We start from the raw sequence: 17,242 nt of genomic DNA, 5'->3' as shown, positions 1-17,242 counted from the left end.
GCAAGGGTGGCCGGCGTGTGGGTGGGGTGGGGAAGGGAGGCTCTGCCCTGCGCTTGGGGGTCTCTGTGGGGACCCCAACCCCGCTCACCTCCCGCTTGGACTGCTGGGCCACGAACTTGGCCAGGGCCAGCTTCTCCATGGTGGCGTCGGTCAGGATGCTGGGGTACGGCGGCTCCCGGCAGCCTTTGATCATGGCCGACTTCAGGGAGACCAGGAAGAACCTACAAAGGGCAAAGGAAAGGGAGAAGAAGCGGGAATTCGACACAACATTCCTTCCCTGGATCCAAGCCGAGAGACCTCGGAACACCGTCTGCTCCCTGAGCAAGCTTGTTTTCTGCTTCGAAGTCCCATTATGTAGCCCTCAAAAGCTAAGGGCCGGGCTGTGGCCCAGCTGGTTAGCCGCCAGCAGAAACAGATCCCCGTTGACCAAAATGGCATTGAATATTTGGCATGTATGTGTGCATTGTGATGCGCCCTGAGTCCCCTTCAAGGTGAGAAAGAAGGGCGGAATAGAAATAATGCAAATAAAATAAATCTATACATAACAAAAGGAGAAAAAATGTGTATGTGTGTATGTGGAGGTGGTGTCCACTTATCATCATCATCATCATCATCATTTAATTACTTATTAATCGCCCTCCATCCACGATGCTCTAGACCAGGGGTCCCCAAACTAAGGCCCGGGGGCCAGATGCGGCCCATCGAAGCTATTTATCCGGCCCCCACGGCACAAGGGGGTTGGGCTAAATGACCCAAGGGGTCTCTTCTTCTCTTACAACCCTTATTATTATTATTATTATTATTATTATTATTATTATTATTATTATTAAACATTGAGGCTGGGTGGCCATCTGTCAGGGATGCTTTGCTTGTGCTTTTGGTGCACAAAGGCAGAAGGAGTTGGATTAAATGGCCCAAGGGGTCTCTTCTTCTCTTACAACCCTTATTATTATTATTATTATTATTATTATTATTATTATTAAACATTGAGGCTGGGTGGCCATCTGTCAGGGATGCTTTGCTTGTGCTTTTGGTGCACAGAGGCAGAAGGAGTTGGATTAAATGGCCCAAGGGGTCTCTTCCAACCCTCTTTATTATTATTACTATTATTATTATTATTATTATGACACCGCAAACAAGATAGATATGCTGGATTTCATATCACAAAATCACAAGTCGAACACTTCCCAAGTGTCTAGGACTGTGTGTTGTATTTTTAGATGATGCGCGCAGATCCCGGCAGGGTGGCCTTTTGCAGCTGGCAGATCGTAATTTTGTCAATGTCTATTGTTTCCAAATGCCGGCTGAGATCTTTTGGCACGGCACCCAATGTGCCCATCACCACCGGGACCATTATTATTATTATTATTATTATTAACATTGAGGCTGGGTGGCCATCTGTCAGGGGTGCTTTGCTTGTGCTTTTGGGGCACAACGGCAGAAGGGGATTGGACTCAATGGCCCAAAGGGTCTCTTCCAACCCTCTTTATTGTTGTTGTTGTTGTTGTTGTTGTTGTTGTTGTTGTTGTTATTAATTGGCTCAGTGGCCAACTATAGTCCAGCCCTCCAACGGTCCGAAGGATCGTGAACCGGCCTCCTGTTTAAAAAGTTTGGGGACCCCTGCTCTAGACCATTTACAAGATAAAATTGTAAAAGATAAAAATACATACATACAAATATTAATAAAATTAACATAGATTAAAAACTCTACATCATCATCATTTAATTACTTATTAATCGCTCTCCATCCACGATTATTATATTATAATATAATATAATAATAAACATTATTTTTATATCCCGCCCCATCTCTGTGATAGCATATCACAGGGGTGACTGTGGTATAAAAGTGGCAGAGGAATAGGGTTTAACTACCTTACATTAAAAGAAGCGATATTTCAGAGAGTTGATTCATCTTATTCCGGAATTGTAACTGTTAATAAGAGTGTCTCTACGTGAGAAACAATACTGTAACCACTAAGCTCTGTGCCTGAATAAACTTGTTCTTGTTTTTCCAACATTGAAGCCTCTGTCACATATATTCTGAACCAAGTACGCTACAATCTAGAGCAGGGGTCCCCAAACTAAGGCCCGGGGTCCAGATGCGGCCCTCCAAGGTCATTTACCTGGCCCCCGCCCCCAGTTTTATAATACAATATTTTGATATCAGTTTTAATAATATAATATATTGTATATACATATAATCTTGATAATAATATTATAATGTTATACAATATAATACTAATAATAATACCATATAATAATATTAATTATATGTTATATATTACATATAATATTACAGTATAGTGGTATAGTTCAATCTAGTAATATATAATGCTAATATTGTGCTATGTTAATAATATAATATATTGTATGTACATACAGCTGCTCTGAGTCCCCTTCGGGGTGAGAAGGGTGGGATGTAAATGTAGTAAATAATTAACTAATTTTAGGCTTAGGCTCGCCCAAAGTCTGAAATGACTTGAAGTCACACAACAACAACAATCCTAATTAACTTGACTATTTCATTGGCCAGTAGCAGGCCCACACTTTCCATTGAAATCCTGATAGATACAATTGTTTTCATTTTTAAATATTGTATTGTTCTTTCGTTGTTGTTGTTTCACTACAAATAAGACCTGTGCAGTATGCATAGGAATTTGCATTTTTTTCCAAATGATAATTCGGCCCCTCCACAGTATGAAGGATTGTGGACCGGCCCTCTGCTTCAAAAGTTTGGGGACCCCTGATCTAGAGTGAGTGGGAAGAAGAAAGAAGTAAAAGTAAAAGGGCTCCTCCCTGAGTTTTTGGTGGTTGCATCTTTCCAGATTGGTGGCAGTTGTAATTAGCCCTTTACAATTTGGTGGCAGTATTAATTCAGCATCTTTACAATTGGTGACAGTCGGTTTTAGTAATAAGTTCTTGACAGGGTGATTACCCTGGGAATCTGGGAGTTGTAGTTCACCTTTATCCAGAGAGCATTGAACCCAACCAACACAACGGATCTGGACCAAACTTCAGTGATACTGCCTAACATCCCCAAATAAACAATGCCTTCTTCTAATAACCCCAAGCTAGCAAACAAATAAACAAGCTTTCCCTCTGCAGACACGGCTGGCGCACACAGTCCCCATGACCTACTATACATCCTGGCGCGGTTTGGAGTGGCATGGACCATGGATGATGGACTTCCATATGGGAGTTGTAATTCACTTACACCCAGAACGCACTATGAACCCAAACAAAGATGGGTCTGGGCCAAACGTGCCATGCAGACCCGATATACCCAGATTTGACTACTGGTGGGTTTGGAGGGGAACTGGACTGGAAGTTGAGGAGTAGTGGGTACTGGGATTTATAGTTCACCTCCAATGAATTAGCACTTCAATAATGACTATGTTTTAAGGATAGTTTGGTGTCTCTTTATCAAAACCTTTACTCTGAGTTTTTTTCCCTATGTTGCTGGTACTTTTTCCCCTCACAGAGGCAAAAAACTACCACCAACAGGCTTCAGCCTATTCACTCTAACAGGCGTCCCCGTGACCTACTATACAACCTGGCGCGGTTTGGAGTGGCATGGACCATGGATGTTGGACTTCCATATGGGAGTTGTAGTTCACCTGCCCCCACTGACCCCAGCTGACATTAGATCAAGACTACACTTGAAACACAGGGAAACATTGCCTTTCCCAAATGACCCGGGCACCGCCGGGTCCCCAAACTAGCAAATAAACAAACGAGCCCAGCCTCGGTGCCTGCTTGCCCGCCTGTCACTCACTCCGTCAGGGTGGCGTCGGCCGTGTCCAGGAGGAACTGCTTCCTGCGGTTGGTGCAGACCAAGGTCACCGTCTGCTGGTCCAGGCCCACCTGCCCGGGAAGGAAAGCACACGGGCTGAGAAACTATGGCGTTGGTGCGCACTCGGCCTCTGCTTTGGGAGGCTGAGAAGATGCTCGTTGGATACCGAGGGGAACGTTTGGGGCCTTTGTTTCCAACCGGGACCGCTCTGCCCAATGCCAGCCAAACTCACCGAGATGTAGTCCAGTTCGTTGTAGGAAACGGCCTCCTCCACCATGTAGGGCTTCTCTGCGGCCCCTGCAAAAGGAGCGAGGAGGGGCGTCACCAAGGTCCCCCAAGGGCCAGGGCCAACGGAGGAGAAGGCAGCGAGAGCCGGGCGGGGAGAGCAGGGGGTACCTTTGCGGATGAGGTAGATGTAGCAGTCGGTCAGCAGCACAAAGAGCAGCTGCAGAATCCCCTCCATGTGCCCCGTGCTCATCCGGATCATCTGTGCGGGAGGGAGAGAAGGAGCGGAAGAGGCATTAGTAAAGGTATAGGTTTTCCCCTGACGTTAAGTCTAGTCATGTCTGACTCTGGGGGTTGGGGCTCATCTCCATTTCTAAGCCCAAGAGCCGGCGTTGTCCGTAGACACCTCCAACGTCATGTGGCCACTGGCATGACTGCATGGAGCGCTGTTACCTTCCCGCCAGAGCGGTACCTACTCATCTACTCACACTCTGGGGGTTGGGGCTCATCTCCATTTCTAAGCCAAAGAGCCGGCATTGTCCGTAGACACCTCCAAGGACATGTGGCCACTGGCATGACTGCATGGAGCGCTGTTACCTTCCCGCATTAACAAGGACCAAATTCCCAATTCACAGGGCAGGTTATTACCTACAAAGCCCCAAATCAGTTGTTCTCAACCTTCCAAACGCTCGACCCCTTAATACAGTTCCTCATGTTGTGGTGACACCCAATCATCACATTATTTTCGTTGCGACTTCATAACTGTCATTTTGCTCCTGTTACGAATCGCAAATCGTAAATATCCAATAAATATCCGAATCGCAAATTGTAAAAAATCTAAATCGTAAATATCCGATAAAGGTAAAGGTTTCCCCTGACGTTAAGTCCAGTCATTATTAGTAATACTACATGTAATATATAATTAATATTATTATATGGTATTATTATTAGCAAATTGTAATATATTATACTATTCTTATCAATATTATATGTATGTACCATATATTATATTATTATATGTTATTGTATATTATATACTAAAAAAGGTAAAGGTTTTCCCCTGATGTTAAGTCCTGTCGTGACAGACTCTGGGGGTTGGTGCTCATTTCCATTTCTAAGCCGAAGAGCCGGCGTTGTCCGTAGACACCTCCAAGGTCATGTGGCCACTGGCATTATTATTATTATTATTATTATTATTATTATTATTATTATTATTATTATTATTATTATATCATATTAAGTTAAAGGTAAAGGTTTCCCCTGAAGTTAAGTCCAGTTGTGTCCGACTCTGGGGGTTGGTGCTCATCTCCATTTCTAAGCTGAAGAGCCGGCGTTGTCCGTAGACACCTCCAAGGTCATGTGGCCAGCATGACTGCATGGAGCGCCATTACCTTCCCACCGAAGCCGTACCTATTGATCTACTCACATTGGCATGTTTTCGAACTGCTACCCTGTTTCCCCGAAAATAAGACATCCCCAGAAAATAAGACCTAGTAGAGGTTTTGCTGAATTGCTGAATATAAGGCCTCCCCTGAAAGTAAGACCTAGCAAAGTTTGTGTTTGGAAGCATGCCCAACGAACAGAACACCAGAGCATGCAGGATCGGTAAATGTGCATACCATAGATTGTTGAACATGGAAATACTGATAATAATAAGAAATTCTTGATAGGATACACAGTTTGTCTGGTTATACTGGTTTGTGATGACAACTATAGTACAGTATATAATAAATGTTCATTTTTTGTTCAACAATAAATGGAAATGGAAAAATAAGACATCCCCTGAAAATAAGACCTAGCACAACTTTGGGAGCAAAAATTAATATAAGACACTGTCTTATTTTCGGGGAAACGGTAGGTTGGCAGGAGCTGGGGCTAACAGCGGGTTCTCATCCCGCTCCCGGGATTTGAACCTGGGACCTTTTGGTCCGCAAATTCAGCAGCTCTGCGCTTTAACACACTGCGCCACCAGAGTCCCCAGGGCGGAATATAAATACTGTAAATAAATAAATAAAAATACTTATTATTATTATTATTATTATTATTATTATTATTATTACCCTGAAGAGCTGCTCCTCGTTCTCCCGGAAGACATGGATCATCAGCAGCAACAAGTGGTTGTTGTCCACCCTGCGCCGGAACGGGAAAATGGCCACCTTAATGCCACGCAGCACAGAAGTGCGACCCCGGGAGGAGGGTCCCTCGGCTCCCGGCGGCCACTCACTCACCTGAACTCGGAGGGGTGGCCCGCCTCGGAGGGGCTGCCCTGGCCCTCGTCCACCCCGGAGTCCCCTGCGCTGCTGGGGGAGGGGCTGGCCCGGCCGCCCTTGGGCCCCCCGCCGTCGTCCTCGTCGACCGGCTCCTCGTCTACGGGGGGCCCCCCAGCGGCCTCTCCCCCTCCGGGGCCTCCGCCCTCTTCTGCAGCAGCCTCAGGGCCACCAGGAACATGTGCCGGTTGGCCATCCCCTGCAGGGTCATGGTGGCCACCACTTGCCGCAGGAGCGTTTGGACTCTCGAGGGCAAAGCGGTAGAAGTCCATGGGGGCCAGGACCCCCTCCCCAAGGCCGCCAGGGGACGGGCCCTCGGCATCAGTCCGAAAGGGCTGCTCCGGCCGCGGGAACTCTTCCACTCCACCACCAAGGTCCCCCAGGGAGTCGATGACCTTGCTCAGGGGCCGCCCCACGCGCTCCATGGAGGTGTCCTTCATCTCGGGGATGCAGAGGCCCAGCTGCGGGGGAGAGGGCTCCACGGGACACTCCACCCGCTCGGCCCACTCGCCACTCCGGCCTCCTCCGTCCTCCTCCTCCTCGTGCGGCCCTTCCGGGGCAGAGCGGGCCGGGACGGCGGCCTCCTCCAGCCGGGCCTTCTTCTTCTTCCCAGGCTTCTTCTTCTTCGCCAGCCTACAAAAAGGACACGGGACACAGTCAGGCTTGCATCACAGGATAGTGTGAAGTATGGAGCCCTTGGTCAAGGCAACTTAAGCCATGTGCAGTCACTGAATTTTTGACAGAAGGAGTCACCCCAAAGGAGAAGAAGCAGAGAATGCAAGCAATTTAGGGTGATTGTGTTGATGTGAGTCCTGTACGTCACTGGGTAAATTTAAAGGTGTTGAGGTGGGAACATCTGACGTGAGTGACCAACAAAGAGTTGGACATCCTGTGACAGCAACCACAGAGTTTCACAAGCAAAAGGTGGACAGATTGATTCAGGACGATCGTCATATCACTCAGAGAGAAATTCCAAGCATAATCAGCATCTCACAAGAACGTCTGGGTCACATTATTGCTTTGCTTGGCTATCGGAAGATCTGTGCACGATGGGTCCTGTGAGACGCCAGTTGCGGAAACAGAGTGTCGACTTCTTCCGTGACGGGTCCAGAAAACTGGTTCATCGTTGGCAGAAATGTATCCAATTGTCTGATTATGTGGGAAAGTGAATAGTGGTCGTTAAAGAGCACATTCTAAGGATTATTTCTGTGTTTGGTTTAGTAAAATATTCCCATCCAAACCCAAATAATGAAGGTGGAGGCATTACCGTTCATTCAACCCTCATAGTTAGTTGTTTACGAGGGTTGAATGAAAAGTAAGGCCTCCACCTTACTCCACCTTGGGAGGCTCTGGTTGTTTCCTGTTTTGTTGGGAGGTGTTAGTTGGCTCTGGTTGTTTCCTGTCTGGAATACCCTTATTTTCAGTGTTGTTCTTTAATTACTGTCCAGATTGTAGAGGGTTTTTTTTAATGCTGACTGCCAGATTTTGTTCATTTTGATGGTTCCCAGGAACCCAATAACAATAATAATAATGACTTGCTGTTGGCGCACGGTGGCAATTGGAGCCTCGCCCACCTGGCTAACGTCACCAAGACGTGGGGCCTCCGCACATGCGCGGTTAGTAATTTTTAGTTTTGGGAGGGTTTCTGTAATTTGGACCTAATTTTGTAGGGTTTTTGATGGAAAGACATAGATTGGGTGACTATGTCTTTGGTGGCCAAATTTGGTGTGATTTGGTCCAGTGGTTTTGCTGTTTACTTCATGGGAATTACGCACATTACATTTTTATATATATAGATCTGCTTTTTCACGGGTTCTGCCGGACACAGACCTGATGACCTCCAGCTCCGTGCCGCCCTCGGACTGGTCCGTCCCTTCTGCGGCGGTGCCGTCCGGCTTCTCCGGGGCGGCCGAGTGGACGGGCGTGCTCTCCAGGGAGGACGGGGCTTCCGCCTTCTCGTTGAAAGGGTTGTAGCGATGAAGCTGCTGCTGCTGCTGCTGCGGGGGGCTCTTGGCCGAGGCCCGGCCGGCGGTCAGCTCCGAGGTCACCGAACGTGGGCAGCTGAGCGTGTCGGTCAGGTCTCCGTCTGGGGAGGAAGCACAGGGGGAGAATGGGACCACTGGCGGAAACCCCGGGACCACGAAAAGGGCCTCCACCAGAAGCAACAGAAGGAGGAAGGAACAGAGGGGATCTCGGGACCGTCTGCATTAGGAACATTTAGCTCACGAAAGGCGCCTGAATGTCACGATCCGGTGAGGGGAGAAAGAACCCTGGCTTAGCCGGCCTCCACAGACACACCGCCTGCTTAAGGGGTCGGTGCTGAGCGCCCAAAGCCGTTTAAGCATCTGGAAGAAAGGCCCAAGTTTGGTATCATGAAAGAGAGAGCCTTTCTGCTTTGGAATAAGGATCTTATTTACACCCCCTGCGGCCACAGAGTTTATGTGAGTATATATGCTCCTGTCTTTAATGCTGTTACTATATTTTGTAATTTGTAATTTTTTATCATGTACAAGTGTTTCTAGCCACTCATATGTATTCCCTGTCATTGATAATGACACACTGAATTTATATACTCAAAGGAAGAAATTGACTACTCCAGGTTTTCCATACCTGTATAACCACCACCTGAGGAAGACTACACAGTCGAAACCGGTCGTGGACGGTGACCAACCTTGGACTTGTTTAAAACATCGGGTGTCATAAAAGGATTCACTTACTTGGACGTTTAAATTTGGACTCACAATTAGAGATTGATACAGTCAATCCATGTGAACATGAACTCTGGTGGGCATTGGACTCACAAACTCTGAATATAGAGTTTTACTTTCTATGAATGTATATGTGTTGGTAACACATGGATTATATTTTGGTGTAATTACTGTTGTATAGTGCATACTTTCGGTTTACATTTCTCGCTGTCGTGGCCTCTTGCCTGTGCATTTCAGGGAATCCTTTCTTTGCATTAAGAGGCAAACTCTATCACATTCTTGCAAGAGGTGAACTCTCCTGGCAGTCGCCCACCCGGCTGTAAAGGAAAAGATCTGCAACCATCAAGTGAGCGAGAGGGGAGAAGCGCCACTCCTTCTGAGGCATGCGCTGTCAGGACAGAGAACGAGGTTAGTCTCCCAGGGTGGTGCCTGCACAGAAACACTGGCCGGACGCTTGGTTAATCGGACAAGGAGAAAGACGGGGCGTGCCTCATGCTGGAAAAAGCTGCGGAGGGTGAAGAGGTTAGACCCCGGAAGAGACCCCGGGAAAGAGGCCAAGGCGATGCCGGGACCCCCTGCGGAGCATGCAACCGGCCCCCCGGGCGGGCAGAGACAGAAGCGGCACAGAGAGCGCAGGAGCGAGGCCGGGCCGGCCCACTCGTCCCCACCTTCCCAGGCTGCAGTGGGCACCGACGGCACCGCCGGGAAGACGTCGCCAAAATCATAATCTAGGAAACGGGACAAAAAGGAGCGTTAGCAGAGCGGACGGGGCTCGCAAGGCGGCCTTGGGAGCAACACCTCTCGGAGTCAAAACACAACAAATCTCCGAGGCATTGCCAGGAATGAATGCTTCAGAGATTTGTTTTCCCCTTAACCTTTTCCCCTTAACCGCAGCCAAGTTCTGTTGCTTCTACAGCTCCTGAACCAGTGCAGAGAGGGGCTGCACACTGGGCTCCTGGGAGCCTCCCAATGGAGAGGCCGCCTCTGAGCACCCATTCGGTCATTCCATGGCAAGTGGTCGTAAACCTTCCCAGCATCATGTTCTCCCATTTTGTCCAAATTGTAGCTGTAGCACCACATTTTGAGCCTTGATGCAAGATGCTTTATGCACCCTCATAGTCCTGCTGGTTACTGTTCAGGACCTGCTTATCTCCGCAATCGCCTCCTCCCTATGAACCCACGCCAGCCTTAAGATCTTCGGGAGAGGCCCTTCTTTGGGCACGAGGGAGAGAGAGAGAGAGAGGGCCTTTCTTCTCGGTGGTGGACCCTCGACTCTGGAACTCCCTCCCCAGGGCGGTGAGACTGGCACCTTCGTTGTCCACCTTCCGTAAGGATTTAGAAACGTGGATGTTCCGGTGCACATTTGAGTGAATAGTCCCGCCAGTCAGGCACCTTGTTTGCAATTTATCTCTACCACATACCTTTTTAGATTTCCAGTATTTTGATGAAATCGCCAAAGGCTTTCATGGCCGGGATCACAAGGTTGTTGTGTGTTTTCCGGGCTGTGAGGCCCTGTTCCAGAAGTATTTTCTCCTGACGTTTCGCCCACATCTATGGCAGGCATCCTCAGAGGTTGTGAGGTATGGAGAAATTAAGCAAACTCAAACTCAGCCATAGCAGAGCACTTGATGAACCAACCTGGGCACAGGATATTATTTGCGGACACAGAAATGCTTGACCAACTCCAACAACTATCATGTCAGACTACACAGAGAAGCCACTGAAATCCACAAGCATGTGGACAACTTCAACACAAAGGAGGAAACCATGAAAATGAACAAAATCTGGCTACCTGACTCAAAAATCAGAACAGTAAATAAGGAGCAACACTCTGAGACATGGGAACTAGGGGCAGCTAACAAAGGATGCCCCCAGGCAGAAAGTAATAATAATAATAATAACTTTATTTTTATACCCCGCCCCATCTCCCCGTAGGGACTCGGAGCAGCTTACATGGGGCCATGCCTGACAACAATACAATAACAGCAATAAAACAATAAAACAAATATCGACAATAAAACAAATGTCGCATCAATAAAAACATCAACATCAGTAAACAGAAAGTAGCCAGTAGATGAAGCCATTCAATGCAATTTAGGGTGATTAACTGCAACATTCACGCTGGCCTCCAACTGACAAGAGTTCTTCCCTCACCCTGGACTTCCCACAGATATATATAAACCTTCCTTGCTGAGTTTCTCCATACCTCACAACTTCTGAGGATGCCTGCCACAGATGCAGGCGAAACGTCAAGAGAGAATACTTCTAGAACATGGCCACACAGCCCGGAAAACATACAATCTTTCCTTGCTTAGTTTCTCCATACTTCCAACCTCTGAGGATACCTGCCACAGATGTGGGCGAAACGTCAGGAGAGAATACTTCAAGCCCAGCTCACTGTTTACCTAAGCAATTCGAAAACAGCTTAGAGCTGTAAGTAGAGAAATTATGTATAGCAAATTAAGCAGGGGAGGTATTTCACGAGACCATAATAAAGACAAAGACCAGAAATGCCAGCGACCAAAAGGAAGGAGGAAGTCCTGATGGCTGTTCGTCATAGAGAATGGAGCAACACCGCCCCCTTGTGGCTGAATCGAGCTCAACTTCCAAGGCACCAAAAAAACTTGACTTCAAGAGAACATACCTCCTTATTTATTTATTTACAGTATTTCTGTCTATCTGCCCTATTCTATTGTAAATTGTAATTTTTTATGATTTATAACATTATTTTAGAGATTACTGAAAAACCGCAAAACAGCGAATCCACGAAAAGTGAACTGCGAATTGTTGCAGTCTGAACATTGGTAGGAATGTATTGGGACACATTTGGATGCAGACTTGGGAGTCAACTTGTTTGACTGGATTTTGCACCCACAATGTTGAAATTAATGTCATCGGCATCAGCAGAAAAAGCTGTGCAGGATTTCAATGTCCTAGCCGTCCTTATACATTTAGTTTCAGTTTTACCAGACCCCAAAAATGGCGTTTTCTTAAATCTCATGAGCAACAATTTGCAGTCAGACATCACATTTTGGGAAACTTAGTTTAACACCAGCTAAAATTTGAACAAAATACAAGACATGATGGTGGGAACTTTTTAAAATGTTAGACCACTTGGCATGGCATGACCTGTGGGGATTTGCAAAAGGCACCATGATGTAATGTGTTGAAAGACATGTGTCAGCAGCTGATTGGCTGAGCCAGCCAAGAGCCAGAATTCTGATTGGCTACTGTCTCTGGCTTGCTGCTGAGAGAAACGGTTTCAACTGCCATTCTCACCTCAGAATGGGAAGAGAGCGCTGACTGGAAACAGTCAGGAAGGAAATGGCTGCCAACTCTCCGAAGCCTGATTTTTTTCTAAGGCAAATGAGGCATATTTAAAGACTGTTGATTCCCTCTGTTCTCCGTAAAGATTCAGAGAGACTGCTGTATATATTGTTGCCCTGTTTGATCTTTTGACTTGAAGTAAAGTGTCATGATCTCTGATTTTGACATCTCCGGACACAGAGCAAGTGCTGACAAAGAACAGATGCCAGCCATAAAACGGGCCAGCCATAAAACCTCAATTACCTTCTGGTATGTGTGAGCCCCTATATAAATGGGCTACAGAGAAGAGTCTGGTATTCTGTACAATAATGATGTCATGATCTCCGATCTTTGACATCTCCGGACACAGAGCAAGCGCTGACAAAGAACAGATGCCAGCCATAAAACGGGCCAGCCATAAAACCCCAATTACCCTCTGGTATGTGAGAGCCCCTATATAAATGGGATACAGAGACGGTTCTGGTATTCTGTACAGTAATAACCTGTTGGAATCTACTCAGCGTGTGTCTTGGTGCTTCCTTCTGAGGAAGACTTACCCACAGCACAACTGGGAGAAGAGAACCCAACAATTTGTACAGAACAGATGCCAGCCATAAAACGGGCCAGCCATAAAACCCCAATTACCCTCTGGTATGTGAGAGCCCCTATATAAATGGGCTACAGAGAAGATTCTGGTAATCTGTGCAATAAAAATCTGTTGGAATCTACCCAGCGTGTGTCTTGGTGCTTTCTTCTGGGGAAGTCTTACCCACAGCACAACTGGAAGAAGAGAACCTAACATAAAGTTACTGTTACTTGTTACACAAACCTGGGTGACACTTTATTATACTGCAGGGTATGTTTTGATTCAGAAACAGCCATAAAGCTTCATTTACATCTACAACCCCCAACACGACCCAGTCCCTTCATTGCTATCTGACAAAAAAGCTCCTGAGCCCAGGAGACACCTGGTTGCCTATTCATCTAACCCTAAAGATATTGTTAGATGACTGGTAAGGAAAGGAGCCCCCAAAGGCCATCAACACAATCTCATAAAACCATAGGTAAGGAAAGGGATCCTCAAAGGCCATCTAAACAGTCTCATAGGACCATAGGTAAGCAAAGAGACCTCCAAAGACCATCTAGATGGTCTCATAAGATCATAGGTAAGGAAAGGGACCCCCAAAAGCCATCTAGATGATCTCATCAGGCCATCAGAAGACCATAGATATGGAAAGGGACCTCAAAGACCATCTAGATGGTTTCATAAGACCATAGGTAAGGAAAGGGGTCCCCAAAGGCCATCTAGACGATCTCATAGGACCATAGGTAAAGAAAGCGACCTCCAAAAGCCATCTAGATGGTCTCATCAGGCCATCAGAAGACCATAGATATGGAAAGGGACCTCAAAGACCATCTAGATGGTTTCATATGACCATAGGTAAGGAAAGGAACCCTCAAAGGCCATCTAGACGGTGTCATAGGACCATAGGTAAGCAAAGAGACCTCCAAAGACCAGGTAGACTTAGGTCAACCCTAAGTCTAAAGTTTAGGACAAGGGCCAGGTCAATGAGCTTGGAGGGCCACATCCGGCCCATGGGCCTTAGTTTGGGGACCCCTGCTATATACCATACTTTCCTTTTTTTTACGTTTATCTCCAAAAAAGCTCCTGAGCCCAGGAGACACCTGGTTAGGGATCACACTCCTGATCTGTGGACCCAGGCAGGATTGGCACTCACGTCTCCCTCTCCGGCACAACAACCTGGCTCCAACGTCTCACCTGGCCGCCCGTCCTTCCCGTCCGTCCCACCCACCCTCCTCTCTTGGCCCCCTTACCCTCGCTGGAGGGCGCGATGGCGCTGTCGTCCCATTCCAGGTTGGTGGAGGTGACCGAGTTGAAGGAGTTGAGCGAGAGGCTGTCGGAGCCGTGGACCGAGCCGGGCAGGCGGTCCTCAAAGTCCAGCAGGTACTGGGGCTTGTAGTAGTCGGGCATGTAAGGCGCCAGGTCCAGGTAGGGAGCGTCCTGCAAGGGACACAGGGCTTTCCGTTGCCACTCCTGAAAGGGACCCACACGCTCCGTCCACCCCACCCCACTCCCGGTTTCAGGCCCAAAGGCTTATCATGCACCCACCCTCCTCAAGAAACAGAATTAGATGTGTTGTTTATTATACCCAAAATCACTGGGTTGCTGTGAGCTTTCCGGGTTGCATGGCCATGTTCCAGAAGCATAGGAAAGGCAATGAAGAAACACAATCTACAAACTATGTCCAGACCCACCAAGAAAATCCAACAAATGCTCCGCTCGCCAAAGGACAAGAGGAATCATCTCACCTCTGCAGGAGTGAATAATAATAATAATAATAATAATAATAATAATAATAATAATAATAAAAGTTCCAGACTGACAAAGTTCTGGAACACAACACACCAGACATCACAGTTGTGGAAAGGAAGTGTCCAACGTGTGATCCAGTACAACAGCCAGCAGAGTGTCTGCTGTGGACTCATCTTGTTGTGTTCCTAATAATAATAATAATAATAATAATAATAATAATAATAATAATAATAATAATGCAGACTGTGCAAGAAAACCAACGAAACCATGGATCATATCCTCAGCTGCTGTAAGAAAATCGCACAGACAGACTACAAACAGAGGCACAACTATGTGGCCCAAATGATTCATTGGAACTTATGCCTCAAGTCCCACCTCCCAGCAGCAAAGAACTGGTGGGATCACAAACCTGCAAAAGTATTGGAAAATGAGCACGCAAAGATACTGTGGGACTTCCGAATCCAGATTGACAAAGTTCTGGAACACAACACACCAGACATCACAGTTGTGGAAAAGAAAAAGGTTTGGATCATGGATGTCGCCATCCCAAGTGACAGTCGCATTGACGAAAAACAACAGGAAAAACTCAGCCGCTCTCAGGACCTCAAGATTGAACTGCAAAGACTCTGGCAGAAACCAGTGCAGGTGTTCCCGGTGGTGATGGGCACATTGGGTGCCGTGCCAAAAGATCTCAGCCGGCATTTGGAAACAATAGGCGTTGACAAAATTATGATCTGCCAACTGCAAAAGGCCACCCGACTGGGATCTGCACACATCATCCGAAAATACATCACACAGTCCTAGACACTTGGGAAGTGTTCGACTTGCGATTTTGTGATACGAAATCCAGCATATCTACCTTGTTTGCTGTGTCATAAAATAATAATAATAATATATTATTATTATTATTATTATTATTATTATTTATATAATGCCATATCTCCTCGAGAGGACTCAGGGTGGTTTCCAACATAGGAAACTGCCATGTCAGACTAAACAGAAAAGCCATTAGAATCCACAAGCACGTAAACGGGCTGGCAGAACATTGGATAAGCGAATATGTTGGATAATAAGGAGGCATTAAGGAAAAGCCTATTAAACATCAAATTAGGTTATGATTTTACAAATTAAGCACCAAAACATCATGTTATACAACAAATTTGACAGAAAAAGTAGTTCAATACACAGTAATGCTATTTACGAATTTAGCACCAAAATATCACGATATATTGAAAACATTGACTACAAAAATGCGTTGGATAATCCAGAATGATGGATAAGCGAGTGTTGGATAAGTGAGACTCTACTGTATATATAAACCCCACTTGCCTCGTTTCCATCAGCCCTCACAACCTCTAAGGATGCCTGCCATAGTTGGGAGTGAAATGTCAGGAGAGAATGCTTCTGGAACAGGGCCAGGCAGCCCGGAAAGCTCACAATTAGATGCTGGGCAAAGACTCCAAAGTCCAATTATGGACGCCTGCCCTTCTTTAAAAGCAGGAAGTCGATACGCATCAAACCATTCAAGTTAAAAGCAAAGCGGACATGCTCTCCTTTGAAGAATAAGAAGCATTAAATTAAATAAAAACATTAGAAAATCAATGTGTACAGACAGGAGAAACTGAAGAGCATGATGGATAAAGCTGCTTCCTTAAAACTGACCAGCTCAGCATCTCATAAAGCAATGATGGGCAACCTTTTGCGCTTGGTGTGTCAAAATTCACCAAAAAACCTAGCATCACTCCGAGAGAAAAAAACCCCATAATTTCACAATATGTATAGTTTAAATAACAAAAAGATATAATTGTAATATAGAACTGTATTTAATAAATCAAAAACTATTTACTACCATTATTTCCATGTACAACAACCTATGGTACCTCCTGCAGTTTCCACGCTGATTTCTCTCTATTCTAGTTTCAATGTAGTCGTGAATAATGAATAATATAATAATATACTACAATAATCATAGAATAATAATACCGTGTTTCCCCGAAAATAAGACAGTGTCTTATAATAATTTTTGCACCCAAAGATGCGCTAGGTCTTATTTTCAGGGGATGTCTTATCTTTCCATGAAGAAGAATTCACATTTATTGTTGAACAAAAAAAAAAGAACATTTATTCTATACTGTACAGTAGTTATCATCACAAACCAGCATAACCAGACAAACTGATTCCTATCAAGAATTTATTGTTACTACCAATATTTCCATGTACAACACTCTATGGTAGTTACATTTACCGATCTTGCATGCTCTGGTGTTCTGTTCGGCGGGCATGTTTCCAAACAAAAACTTTGCTAGGTCTTACTTTCGGGGGAGGCCTTATATTTAGCAATTCAGCAAAACCTCTACTAGGTCTTATTTTCTGGGGATGTCTTATTTTAGGGGAAACAGGGTAGAATGATATCTATCTATATAAAAGAGTGATGGCATCACGGCGACCCACAAAACAACAAAACTACAGGCCCCCCAACCTCAAAATTTGACAACACAACCCATCATCCACGGCTCTAGGTTGATACAACAAAAAGAAAAGAAAAATAAAGTCCTAATTAGAGAGAGAGGAATAATTGCTTTTATCCAATTGCTGCCAATTAGAA

At 45.9% G+C, this 17,242-nt stretch overlaps 2 protein-coding genes across 3 annotated transcripts in view; both read right to left on the bottom strand.

Annotated features, from left to right (window-relative positions):
• tmem82 (transmembrane protein 82) overlaps positions 1–5,996 on the bottom strand; it is a 41,377-nt gene extending 35,381 nt beyond the window's left edge. The window contains exon 1 of the mRNA XM_062965773.1: positions 4,428–5,996. The gene's annotated coding sequence lies outside the window, so the exon portion shown is untranslated. The remainder of the gene's footprint in view (positions 1–4,427) is intronic.
• Positions 1–17,242, bottom strand: part of plekhm2 (pleckstrin homology and RUN domain containing M2) — a 35,357-nt gene that overhangs the window by 3,639 nt on the left and 14,476 nt on the right. Inside the window, exons 6-14 of one of the 2 annotated variants that reach the window (XM_062965767.1) lie at positions 14,139–14,325; positions 9,665–9,724; positions 8,119–8,374; positions 6,250–6,921; positions 6,082–6,151; positions 4,193–4,283; positions 4,029–4,093; positions 3,779–3,867; positions 89–221 (exon numbers count right to left, since the gene is read on the bottom strand). In XM_062965767.1, the coding sequence (XP_062821837.1) occupies positions 89–221; positions 3,779–3,867; positions 4,029–4,093; positions 4,193–4,283; positions 6,082–6,151; positions 6,250–6,921; positions 8,119–8,374; positions 9,665–9,724; positions 14,139–14,325 (1,623 nt within the window). The remainder of the gene's footprint in view (positions 1–88; positions 222–3,778; positions 3,868–4,028; positions 4,094–4,192; positions 4,284–6,081; positions 6,152–6,249; positions 6,922–8,118; positions 8,375–9,664; positions 9,725–14,138; positions 14,326–17,242) is intronic. The other variant, XM_062965768.1, reaches the window with a different exon arrangement.

Source organism: Anolis carolinensis, unplaced genomic scaffold, assembly GCF_035594765.1.
Source record: "Anolis carolinensis isolate JA03-04 unplaced genomic scaffold, rAnoCar3.1.pri scaffold_15, whole genome shotgun sequence".
NCBI classification, from domain to species: domain Eukaryota; kingdom Metazoa; phylum Chordata; class Lepidosauria; order Squamata; family Dactyloidae; genus Anolis; species Anolis carolinensis.
This window is presented reverse-complemented; position numbering and strand designations above follow the sequence as displayed.